The sequence below is a fragment of the Taurulus bubalis genome (genome assembly GCF_910589615.1).
Source record: "Taurulus bubalis genome assembly, chromosome: 10".
Taxonomy (NCBI): Eukaryota; Metazoa; Chordata; class Actinopteri; order Perciformes; family Cottidae; genus Taurulus; species Taurulus bubalis.
The window spans coordinates 13074546-13088441 of record NC_136598.1 but is presented as its reverse complement, the minus strand read 5'-3'; the positions used below and the strand labels follow the sequence as shown (position 1 = coordinate 13088441).

Sequence of the window (13896 nt, the reverse complement as noted above, 5' to 3'; positions counted from 1 at the left end):
AATAATCTTCAGGTGGACCAACAGAAAAAGTTGTCTCTAAATTCACAATAGGCTGGTTAATTTGATTCAGGACTGACGCCATGTAAAGCTGGAGGGGAGCATGTAGTATGTGAGCAGTACTGACAGAGAGCATCTTGGAGGCGCTGGGTCTCTTCTTCGGGTTCCTCACCAGCATGGCCTTTACAAAGTTATAAAACACGGAGGACCTGCAGACAGGAGATATGTTGGTAGAAGGAGCACTTAAAATCTTTAAATACTTTAAATACTTGTAATGGATGATTGTATTAAGCTTAAATTAATCTGCTAATGTTACTGATGACATTTATATTTCATGTTAGCCTGTTCTCAAGGTTTCTTTATCTGACCTTAATTATTTTATATGTGTGTCAACAGAAAAACAGCTGTTCACGGCTGTAAATATAAATGAACAGCAACAGCGTTCTAGATACTGCAGTAACCATGTGCTCCCATGATTGAATGAATACATATACCGTGTTTTTAATTACCATTTAGCCTTGTCCTTCAGTTTGGGAGGCTGGTAGCCGCTCTTGGACATGAGAAACAGGACTCTGCAGGACAAAAGCACAGGTGATGACAATCTGTGTGTGTCTGTATTCATCCACATGCATATCATATACTTATACATAGGCTTAATCCACCCTGTAATGGATTCAATTTGTAAGGTGACGGTGGTGTCTTTCAGTGTGCGTTTACCGCAGCGGGTGGACATCAAACATCGGCGGCTGCAGCTCCGCCAGCTCGATGGCTGTGATGCCCACAGACCAGATGTCGCAGCGTTCATTGTAGCCACCTTTAATCTCCACCGCTGCCACCTCCGGAGCCATCCTGAGGACAGGAGGGCAACAGCAACGAGTGACGCAGTAAGAAACTATAGTTATACTACATCAAACTACAGCCCAGGAAAAGAAGAGGAAGCTCAATATGAAAGTGAAGCAATTCTGCTTTCCTGCCACCTGCAGTTATTTTGCCCTTATATGTTCAGATTTAGGTGTTTTTCAGGACCTTTACAGGAGACTAATCTCTGGGTTATGACCTCACCAATAAGGCGTCCCGATAAAGGACATCCGCCGGGCCAGAGTGGCAGTGATCTGTGCCGAGATCCCAAAGTCAGCTACATAACAGAGGGAACAAAAAGAAAAGTATCATAACCACAATATCTTCTCATTTCATTTGACTAAAAAATAACACTTAACAAGACAGGTTTCTCTGAGTCTGTGTGCTTTGTATTTCTAATATTTATTAAGCGAGTTTCTCTCTTGCAAAAAAACTTTTTTATTTTGATTAATTGTGGTGTTTTAAATGCACCCAACAAGATTATTCCTCCCGTTCTGTATTATAATTCTAATTGTTGTGGTGTATTCCTGAGGAAATCACATCAGGAAATATACATTCTAAGAACTTTGCTTGTGAATGAAAATGTTTGCAGCAATATCAATATCAAGTGTTAAATACTCTCGGGAAACCCATGTGTAGTGCTTATCTAACACCCACACGAGACAGCGTTAGATGTGTCAATCAAGCAGCTCTATTGTGACTCATCTCAACCACACCACAGAGCAGACAATGCAAACATCCACCCACCCAGCCTGACCTCGCCCTGGTCGTTGAGGAGGATGTTGGCACCCTGGAGGCAGAAGAGGGCGAGAGAAACGTCAACACAGACACAACCAGACAGACATGCTATCATGACCCACTCAGTGATCTTTCACTGAACCCACACAGAATGGAAAGCCTGTGGACTCTGAGAGTACAATAAAGGTCCATGTGATGCTGGAGTGTGCTTCTCTTCATGATCATGATCATGATCTGATTCTTTACTCAAATAAAAGTCCAGCATTCAAAACCTTACTTCAGTAAAACAGGGATTTTAAGATACAGGATTATAGAGCAACAGCTGGTTCCATTACAAATATAAGGATTAGTTTACTATTCAGGAATACAGATTCAGGTGGAAGCCGAATCAATTAAACGTAAAAATTCATCTCCGCTGCACTCTTAATCAACCGTCGTCTAACATGTGTTTACCGCAAAAAAATAGAAGAGTCACCTTGATGTCTCTGTGGATTTTCTTCTGTTCATGCAGGTAGTCCAGACCCTGGTCTCACACACACACACACAAGCACGCACGCACACACGCACGCACGCACACACATACACACACACACACACACACACACACACACACACACACACACACACACACACACACACACACACACACAAAACTGAGTTTGTCACCAAAATAAAAGCTTTTACTGACTATTAATTTCACCTGCTAAACACACTTCAGTCATGGAGAGCAAACAAAGAATAAAGGGAACAAAATTGATTGTGGGAATGTGGTTCTGTGCCTTTAACAACAGCATCAGATTATTAAGAGTAAAACCTCAGTTAATAATTAAAAAAGTGTGATTTTACCTGCAGCATCTCTCTGCAAATGTAAGCGATCTGTGGCTCAGCCAATGGACCAGTCACTGTGGGACAAGATTCACTTGTAATAATGGACAAGGCTCAGTACAAAGGCTTTGTAATGTTACAGTCTGACTGTAATGTTTGGCTTTCAGAACTGAGGACTGTAACATTTAAATTCAGACTAAAAGGAGTATTTCTGACTTTCGTAAATTTGGATGTGAACAAATTTTACTCTAGAGAGGCTCACAGTAACCTGTTAGCTACTCCACAGTGAATACTAATTTGAGGTCCAGTATGACCAAATTATCTAAACAGCTGGATCTGAAAACATTATTGCACCTGCACTGTGTGTTTAAAGTGTTTAAGTGTCCACTGCATTGTTAATTCCCCATATAAAACTGTGTTTTCACAGTGTCCCTCAGGGGCGGAGTGGGGGCGTGGCTTCTGGGGTTCCATCCACCCATTCTCTTTACGCTTATACAGGACCGGGGTTGTTGGGGCAGCAGCAGGCCGAGAAGGTTAATCCAGACGTCCCTCTCCCCAGCAACGTTTTCCAGCTCTTTCTGGCTAAACCCCAAGGCGGTATGTAATATAATATAGATACTGTATATAATCTCTCCAGCGTGTTCTGGGTCCACCCCGGGACCCTTTTACCAGTTAGACATACCTGGAAAGGTGTCCAGGAGGCATTCGGATAACATGTTGAAACACCTCAGCTGGCCCTTTTCAATGGGGGGGGGGGGCGTTGAACTCCCTTCCTTGGGGCAGTGACCAACTCCCAACCCCAGAGGGTGCAACCCACTGTTTTCTAAAACATTCATTCTATGAACTCTACTCCAGCGTAGTATAATGAAAATAGGCTTCAAGATGAGTAATGCTGTTTACCCCAATTTCCTACCCTACCTATGTAAGTTATGTTTGGTGTAACTTCAAAGTATAGGTGGCAGGAGTGAAAATGAGTCACCCTCAACAGATGTTGTGTTATGGTTTCAGAATATTGGAGAACAATTAGATACAAAACAGAAAGTAGGAATTAGGAGTTGACTATCGTGCTTTTACCAAATGATTTTTAATCATTCTATGAATTCAAATAGTTTGGCAAATAGTGTGTGTATTGCTGCTGAAAATGTGTGTGGGGGGGTCCGCCACCTGAGGAGGATGCACCCCTGTAGGTCCGGAGTGACCCCTTAATGTTTACAAGCCTCTGTTGTCCCCCTGTCTCCACCTGACTATAATGCTTTAGAAGATAAGATAGGACTTCATCCATACCCAATACAATAGAAAAAATAAAGGACCAAAAGTTATATAAATGTAATGGAATAAAAAGTACAATATTTTCTCTGAACTGTTGTAGAAATATAAAGTTGCACAAACTACTCAAGTAAAGTACAAGTACCTTAACAATTGTAATAATATATATATATATATATATATATATATATATATATATATATATATATATATATATATATATATATATATATGTATGTTGTTTTAAACATACACACACGCACACACCCTCACCATGGTAGATATCCTGCAGGGATCCTCCTCCACAGAACTCCATACAGATCCACAGCGTATTGTCTCTGCGGACAGAATACGAGTTAATCGAGTGTAGTGAGTGATGAAGAGAGCGAGGGGGAGAGAGAGACACACGGCTCACCGTATGTAGCTGCCGTAATAAGCCACTATGTTGGGATGTTTGCAGCCCTTAACTATGACTATCTCCTGCTGGATGACAGAAAAATCATCATCTGTGGAAAGAGAGAGAGAGAGAGAGAGAGAAAGAGAGAGAGAGAGAGAGAGAGAGAGAGAGAGAGAGAGATAGAGAGTGAGGGAGAGAGAGAGAGAAAGGGGATACAATATTGATTATTTCCATCATATTAATGTAAACACATGCTAGCATGTTGTTAGCAGGTCATACAACCATGTCTTGCTAGCTCCTGTACCTTTTGAGTTTATTGCGCGTAACTTTGGACAAAAGTGGCTGCTAAATAATAGATCATCATTAGCTTCAATTATCACTGAGGCTGTGGTGGGATGTATCTTAGTACACTCACTCAAGTACTGTACTTAAGTACACATTCGGGGTACTTTAATGGAGTGGTTCCATTTTACGCTACTTTCTACTTCTACTCCACTACTGTACTTTTTACTCCACTACATCTGTCTGACTGCATTACTTCTCTATTCAAATTAAATTTTTTCATCCCTCCTTTTCAAACATATGACGATTTTATAGAATATGATGCATTGCTGAAGATTAAACTATCTGACAGTAAATAAAGGAGTTAAACACATCTACAACAGTAAAATGCAACATACACATTAATGCACAGTGATATTAATCCAGAAACATCATACATAATAGTAAAACACTGGCAGGGAACATTTTACTGCACAATCAATACTCTTACTTAAAAGTACTTTAAGTGTATTTTGCTGAAATATACTACTACTACTTTGAATGCAGGCCTTTTATTCATAGTGGAGTATTGCTACAGTGTGGTAAAGAATCTGACTACTTCTTCCTGTCACCATGAATACTGGCAGATGCAACTCTGCTCACATATTACTTCCCCATAAATGTATTTCTATTCCACTCCCTTTCCATAACATTTATCAGATTTAGTTACATAGCAGATTTTTGCTCTCAAAACATATGAAAAGTGTATATGATTTGAAGTTTAGTTTGACTGCAGTTTATAGATTAGTCAACAGAAAAACTATATTTTTTACGTTTTCTTTTAATGCTAAAATATTTCAGCGCTCCAGATTGGCTGCTTTTCCTTTAATGGTTAATGTTAAAAGGTAATGTATTTATATTATTAATGATGTTGAGGTTTGGACTGAACAAACAGTAAAGGTGGTCAATATTTTCACAGTTTTTACAGACCAAACAATTAATGAAGGAAATAATCATCCTATTAATCCCTAATTAAAATAATAATTAGTTAATAGTTCAAAATGAGCTCCAGCTCAACCAACTTCAGCAGTAAATCCTGTTTTTACATTATTGCATGAGTAGTACTAATGTAATGATATAATCTATAATACTAGAACAGCCCAAGGGGCAATAACTTAAGTACATCTTCCTGTTTCTAGTATGTGCTACTTGTTTCATGGATGTTTAAATGTATTTATATAGCACGTCACACAAAATTAAGTTCAAGAACAATGAAATGAAAAGAAAAGACCCAAGTACAGTACAAGCACTTCAAACGTGTTCTTAAGATCAGGACTTGGGTAAATATACAAGGCTGGAAAAAGGTTCATTCACATTAAACATTAAACTTCTCACCTGCTTCCATCTTGATGACCTTAATTGCTGCCACCGCTCCGCTCTCCTTGTTACGGGCCTGAACACACAAAGAAACACATTAATATCATTATAATTATCGGTTGTAACCTTAATGTCGCAGCAGGTAAAAGTGGAGTCATTGTATGTACTTTATAACCTGCTGGGTAGCTTAGTCTATAATAATACATCACATTTTATGAGTTGGTTTATATTCAGTTTTCAATCAGAATGTGCAAAGTAACTACATTTATAAACGCGGTGTAAAAAGTACACTATACGGTTAGTATTTTCCTAAGTAAAAGTAGCATGAACTAGAAATACTCAAGTTAAAGTACCTCAGAGTACAGTGCTTGAATAAAAATAACTTAGTCGTGTTCCACAACTGGTGACGACAGAAGTTTGTTTATTGTTGAGCGCCAGCAGAGCTTCATTTGCATGTTTTCTGTCCAGATCAGTAGAGTGCAACAAACATCCCACCGCACCAGTATGTGGCATTTAGACAGAGAAGTACTTACACTTTGTAATGACACACATACACACGCACACGCACACACACTGACCTTTAACAGTGTGATACCATGAAATGGTATCACACTGACCTTTAACAGTGTGATACCATGAAATGGTCTCACTTCTCTTTGCTCATTCGCACTATTCCTAAACAGAAACCACAACAGAACTTCCTTTAAACAGAAATATAGTTTAAATGACTCCAGGCAGCAACTTGACCACTGTATTGTACTACATATGTTATTAGGCCAGAGGAACCTTGTGATTAAAAGGTCTCTTTTACAAGGATGATACAGTAAATATAGAGAGAAAGACACTTTGTGTCTTTGATGTCTGTGTATATGATGTTGACAGTAAAGGAGCTTTACACCAAATGAACCCCATAGAGTTCATATATTATTATCTAAAGGACCACATAATAAGAATTTATCTGAGGGAGCTCTCTGGAACATACCTCTAACACCTGTAGCACTGAGTAATTGTAGTTATAAACACTGATAAATATTAACAATGCTTTAAAACAATACTTATAACACATTGTAAAGCGTTTAACAATGACTTATAAAGGTCAAGGATCATATCCCTTAAAAACACTTGTTTTGCTAGGAATATAATGCCTTATTGTCACAATTGATTAAGTTTCTTTGTAACAGCAACTATTATGCATAATGTATATAGATTATAACTATGGTACACAACGATCCTGACTCAGTGAGTGACAAGCAATTATTAGGTATAATGACACCTAATAAGTCATAAAATGCTCTATAGCATGCTAGGAATATTATTATAAACAGTTATGAATATTTATGAGTTGTTTATAACCATAATAATACCGTGCTATATGTAGATTAAAATGCTATGTAATATTTTTTTGACATTGTAAATCTAGAACACCATAGACTCTAGAGCAATAAAAATGGAGACAGGAAGAAAATAATTAACCCCTCTTTATATTGGATGTGAAGGCTCGAGAGTGAGAGGAACGGGGGACTAAGTTCTCAAGTACTGAACTTAGTATATCCATTTGATCCTCAGATCTGGGAAATTTACTTTTTACTCCTCTACATCAAATTAATAATTTAAGTTACCTTGCAGATTCAGATTATAAAACAAAATATGAATCAACTATAATATATCATTATAGATTGAAGTATTTAAATTAGCTCCACTTTTACCAGCTGCAATATTAAAGTAATTATTCATGCATCAATAACTACAATGCAGTGGCGGTCCGTGGATTGTGCACCTATGGCTGCTATAACAGCTGACGGCGCTGTTTAAATTTAAACTTTGTGATTCTGTTCAGGCCAGCAGAGAAGGCTTAGCAGGCCCCGACGGCCCGCCACTGCTACAATGCAGTGATGCAACATACATTATATATATTAAGGGGCATTCTGCGTGATGAGTAACTTTAGCTTTTAGGTATATTTTGATGCTAATACTTTTGTACTTTTTCTTAAACCAGGTTTGAATGCAGGACTCTTTATGCACGATGGTATTGATACTTTTACCAAAGTAAAAAAGATCTGAACACTTCTTCCACCACTGCATTTAGCAGACTGTAGTTAGTCCATGACACATCAAATATCATCAAAAGTGTAAATAAATTCACCAGGAAAGTACTATGACAACAATCAAAAGATAAACTGCTCCGTAATTAATGTTTTTCTGCGTATCTTTCCCTGTCATTGCTGAGCTGTTCTACCTAAACAATGTTGTTGTCACATATTTCATGAAATGAGCAGGACGCCGTTAGCATGCGCGTTAAGACGCTAATCAAACGAGGAGCTCAGTTTCCCCCCCCAAAACAAAACAAATTAACAACTTTTGAATACTTCTTCCACCACTGCATTTAGCAGACTGTAGTTAGGACGTCTCTGCCCGCCTATTTCACTGAGAGGAAATACCCATTCTCATCACGTCACTGGTCGCATACAAACACAGTCAGAAGTGTAGTCGGTCAGCGAGGGCAGGACGGGTCGTACACACAGACACAGGAAACTCCATTGACTCAGAAAGAGTTTTAAATATCCATGACACATCAAATATCATCAAACGTGTAAATAAGTTCACCTGGAAAGTACTATGACTACAATCAAAAGATAAACTGCTCTGTAATTAATGTTTTTCTGCGTGTCTTTCCCTTTCATTGCTGAGCTGTTCTACCTAAACAATGTTGTTGTCACATATTTCATGAAATGAGCAGGACTCCGTTAGCATGCGCGTTAAGACGCTAATCAACGAGGAGCTCAGTTTCCCCCCCAAAACAAAACAAATTAACAACTTTTGAAAGACTAGAAGGCAGGCGGTGGCCTCCTCCGCTGTCAAAGTGCTGCTTTCCAAACTGTAATGGAAGCTGACGCGTCACAGTGTGAGGTATGTGGATGTCGGTGGGCTCTGGGTTTGATGCTGAAACGGTACGGTGGAAAGTCTGCGGTCACGGTGGAAGACGATTGGCTCACATTAAAGAAAGAGACGGCTTTATTTTCCTCATTCAAACAACCTTTGCGCTAACACAAAGGTTAGCGCAAACTAACCTTCAAGGGTCAGTTACATGCAGCACTTTCCTCTCGTGGTATTTGGGCATGCAGAGTTTGGGGTTTGAGATATCTGTCTGAGATTTCCTCCGCTTTGGTTTGTTGTGCTCATAGCTTTCATATGGTACATTTATCAACATGTCCTTCCAGAAAGATTCAGGTCAATTCGCTGACCTCACTCTGGACAGTTTTCGCTGGAACTACTTTTGAATGAAGAAGTCCCGATCACTTTCTGATCTGCAACCACACCACTCGATGGCACCAAATCCTACTCACTGTCACTTTAAATGTGAACCTGACCAAAGTTGCTTTACCTGCCAAAATGTATAGCTGCATGAAGCAATTATTGACCAGAAATGCTAAGCTTTCAGCAAGCAGTTGCTTACTAACACAGAGCAACATGAAAGTCCCATCAGAGTCGTGTTGCAAGTTATATTTGGATAGCCCATTATTCTGTACACAGCATGACACCAACTGTCTTTTCGGCCATCAAATTCTGATCATGAAAATAATGTGTTGACCATGAAGTTTAGTCCTGTTTATCGTCAGAGAGTAGATTACATGTTCCAGTAAAGTACCTTGCTACAGAACACTTTGGGTTGGTTCATATAAGGTGTACTATATATCCTGGGAAGCACAAGATGCTGTGTACTCACATGAGGAGTACACTGTCGAGACAAAGGAAAGCCTTTAGCTTTAGTTCAGGGGTAAGATAGTGAAAACAACAATGACGATGGAAACTCCACTCAATCAAAAGGAGTGTATGTTAGTGTGTGTGTGTGTGTGTGTGTGTGTGTGTGTGTGTGTGTGTGTGTGTGTGTCTGTGTGAGACAACAGAGAGGTCACTAAGAGGAAAGACGCACCACAAGTAACCAGACACACACAAGCTGGACGTCACAGCTGAAGCCGCAGCAACATTTCCATCTTGAAGTGTTTTTTTTGGTTCGGGGGTCTTTCCTTTCACTGATCTCTGCGATAACGCACACGCACGCATGTACACACACACACACACACACACACACACACACACACACACACACACACACACACACACTCCGTTTTAGCAGAAAACTGACACAGTTAACTTGACTCTGCAGGCAGGTTCTGCATGTAGTCCGCTGCTCTTTTATCTCACATCTTCATTTTTTTGCCTCTGAGGTTGCACACACACACACACACACACACACACACACACACACACACACACACACACACACACACACACACACACACACACACACACAAACACAGGTGCAGCCCACAGCATCTGTGAGGCCTGAAACCAGAGTTGCAAAGTGTTGAACAGCAACTCCGACTGCAGCTTAGTAGCACAAGCCACATCTGATAAGGAGGCTCACGCTTTTACTGTAACACGGAGGAACACCTTGATGCAGCGTTTCAGTCAGTTTGGTCAACTCTGAGCCAATTCCCGAATTCACAAAACGTGCAACCGACAAGGCGCCAGAAAAGAGTGATCGTCTGATTGCCATTGAACATGTGCGGAGACACAAGAAGACCGTATCTCTGCGGACAGCCCGCTGAATACGCTCGCTGCGTTTTTTAACAGGCTCAATGCATCAGGGCAGTGATGACATTTAGTTTGTTTATCTTACAGAGTGATGCTGCGTGAGTCGTTTGCTCAAGGAAATAGGGCTGTGGGTCATGAACTTGATTCATTTGTGGAGGGGTGAAAGAAAGTAAACAGTGCAGTGAAAGGTGAAACATTGAAACACAAAAGAATCCTGGAAATTGCTGTAATCGTTTGACTCTCTTATTATCAAAACAAAAACCAAAGACCAGACCAGAGCATATGTGGAGAGTGACTGTAGAAGATGACAAATAAAATGATGAACACGTGATGTAAAGGTTAGCCCATTTAGCCATCAGGAAGCTCTCAGAAGTCTGTTTTGGAAAGAAGATAAAAAAAAAACCTTGTGTTCCACAGATCTGCATCTGTAACTAACTACTGACCACAGTGGTGCGTTCAGGGTCATTGAGTAGCACCCGGGAGGAAAAGGCAGTTTCTTTATCAGCTCACATTGCATATATCTTTGAGGTAGTTGTTTGCCAGGTGGCGGCGTGGTGATGTGGATCCACTTTGGTCCAGACTGAAATATGTCCACAACTAATGGACGGATTGTCATGATGTTATGTACAGACATTCCTGTTCCCCTCGGAATAAATTGTGATTCCTACTTTAATAATTCTGTTTGCACTGTTAAAGGATGCAAATGTGGTCACGTGGAAACCCGTGGACCCGTGGAGCTCAAAGTTTTGTCTGCATGCTGCTGAAATACTGAATTGTTATTATTAATTTCATCTACCGCCATCCTCAGGTCAAAAATGTTCAGTTCAAAGAAATCTGTCTTGGTTTCTGACTAAGATTCTGCCAAACTAATCACATTTCCATCAGCCGCGGCTGTACTTTGTGTTCAGTGCTTATTAGCATGAACATAGCAAACCCTGACATATAAAATAAAATAAATGAGTATTTTCCCTTAAATTTGCTTCCTGAAGTAAATAATAGGTTAATAGTAAATCACTCCGTGTACAGTTTTGGGATCGAGGCCGGCTTGTCAAGTTTCTACTTGATACATGAATAGTTTATTTTCAAAATAAACTGTCAAAGTAGGTTTACTTAGCTTTAAGGTTTACTTTTGCAAGAAAGGCTTCGGAAAAGATTGTGGTTTGGGTTCAATTACAAGTGCGCTGTTATCCAAGGAAGTTATATTACAAAACTACGGTAAAAATAAGTAAATGTTGACTTGGTTTCACACAGGACATAAACAGCAGCTCTGTATAAACAATGACTTATTTCTCTATTGTGCATACTGCCTGATCGCAAGTTACACAGTATGCTTTGAAATTTGTGCTTGAGATATTTTTTTCATTTACATACGTTTGGGCTGATTTTGTGAAAGAGCACTTCATAATTTTTATCCTATTAGACATTTGTGTGAAATTGTCATAATTAGCATAAACATTCTTGCGTTATGGCAAAAGCTGTGTTTTGTCAAGTCACAATGACCTTTGCCCACAAAATTACTTAAGTGCCATTGGTTGTTTGTGCCAAATTTTAAGAAATCCCCTCCCGGCGTTCCTGAGGAGAACCTGAAAACGCACCTCCGGCCATGTCTGTCATAAAAAGATCTTCTTCTGTCAACGAGTATTTCTAGTTGTAAGTATAACATTATTGTTGATTGCTTGGCTGGATAGGATAGACCTGTTTTGATCATAAGAATAAACTGCACTCAAACTGCAAACAATGAATGCTCCAGTGGTATTCGTTACTGCAGGCACCCTTTGCTGTGTGCAAAATCTGTCCAACGGGTAAAACCTGCTGCTGTTTACAGCACATGAAAAGGACTGAGAGGAAGGGTGAGGCAGAAAATGTTGTCTGGTCGCATGCCACCAATGTGTGCTCCAGTTTCATGTTTCTTGTTTCAAAAAATAAACGTAGACATGAAGTAGTTGATGTACAGTTGCTTCTATTTTCTTTTTTTCCTGTAATATACAATTTTTTGTGTTCAAGCAGTGACCGAGGCTAAATGAAGCGATACTGTATGTATATGACTGTGTCGCTCGTTGGAATGACACACTAGGGATTCATTGATCTTTTTACATAGTAACTCTTTTCCTTGAAAACAGCTTCTTTCACACGTAGCGACATTCAGTTCCCAACAATTTTTTCACGAATAAACCTGAGTAGTAAAAAGACACCATAGCTCAAATCTCGTGGTAAGGATGAACCAAACACCATTCTAAAGTGGCGACTGACCCACAAAAAAAGATAACCCCCTGTCAGTGTTTTACTATTATATATGTTTCTGGATTAATATCACTGCTGCATTAATGTGCATGTATTAATGTGCATGTTGCACATTCATTCATATTCTGTAAAATCTTCATGTTTGAAGCGTTTCTGTCCTGTGAAAACCACATATCTCTGATCCAAGTGGAAGTAGGAGGATTTTCTCACCACATAAATAAACACTTCATCCTTCAGTTTATTACAAACATTTAACATCAACAACATCTGGAGAGATGGGATTTCCCTCAAATTTGTAGTTTGGGACAGCACTCCAGTTACTGTTCTTATTTGCATTCCACCACTGATCTCTTTCATGGTCATTACACTCATTACACTCGATGCAAAAGCGTTGCATTGACCTCCGCTAAACTGCGAGTGTAGCAATGCATAAGCAAAAACTGTACTTGGATACTTGCACTTGTGATCTTATCTGTGAGTGGCTGTGTGTGTGTGTGTGTGTGTGTGTGTGTGTGTGTGTGTGTGTGTGTGTGTGTGTGTGTGTGTGTGTGTGTGTGTCCATATGTTGAGGCAGAACAACTATGCAAATCTCCCTCTCTGTAAAACAGAACAGCAGGGCTGGCTGACCCGTTTGAGGGAAGTGTGCTCGCTGTACAGCTAACCTGCTTTGCATCAACAACATTGACTGTTGAACTGTTTGAGCGCAGCAGAAATTAATGTGTTGCATGACTCTGTGAAGCCTGATAGTTTCCAAGGTTGTCAACAAATATCCACAGATGTGCTGCAAACAGTCACTCTGCTACATCAGTCATTCTTATTGCATTAATTCATGAATTGTATTAATAGGAACCCTCAGCAAGGCCGCCATATTGTTACATCAATTTAAATGCAGGACAGGTTCTGCTATATGATTGTGGGAATAATTTTAACGAAACACACATGCATTGTAAAGAGACATCGCCTACGCAATTTTTGGGTGTGTTGTCTTTCTTATTACGTATTTTCACAGTATTATGCTTCAACAGTTTTAGGACAAAATGCAGCTTTCTTGATGTGCAAAAGAATGTTTTCAATTGACAAACATGTTAAGTTTACTTAATCATAGTACATAATTAAAAAGACTGTCACCACAAATATTAAATCTGTTTAAAGCTTTGAAATAACATTTAGTTTGGAAGAAGAAGAAAAAAGAAACACATTAATTTCTCAAATGGATAATTAAAATCATAATTAGATATAATTCAATGTTTTTTTGGGACATTACTTACATATAGTGTCACCGTGTACCATGTACAGCTGCGTATGAAGACACAGTGCCCTGGTGACTGTTATCTGTTGTA

At 39.4% G+C, this 13896-nt stretch overlaps 1 protein-coding gene across 1 annotated transcript in view; it reads right to left on the bottom strand.

Moving 5' to 3' along the window:
• Positions 1-13896, bottom strand: part of map4k1 (mitogen-activated protein kinase kinase kinase kinase 1) — a gene marked incomplete at its 5' end in the record, with an annotated part of 41012 nt that overhangs the window by 25720 nt on the left and 1396 nt on the right. Inside the window, 10 exons of the mRNA XM_079224675.1 lie at positions 125-206; positions 507-569; positions 715-846; positions 1060-1132; positions 1603-1645; positions 2069-2116; positions 2440-2495; positions 3958-4022; positions 4100-4190; positions 5738-5795. Of these exons, the coding sequence (XP_079080801.1) occupies positions 125-206; positions 507-569; positions 715-846; positions 1060-1132; positions 1603-1645; positions 2069-2116; positions 2440-2495; positions 3958-4022; positions 4100-4190; positions 5738-5795 (711 nt within the window). The remainder of the gene's footprint in view (positions 1-124; positions 207-506; positions 570-714; positions 847-1059; positions 1133-1602; positions 1646-2068; positions 2117-2439; positions 2496-3957; positions 4023-4099; positions 4191-5737; positions 5796-13896) is intronic.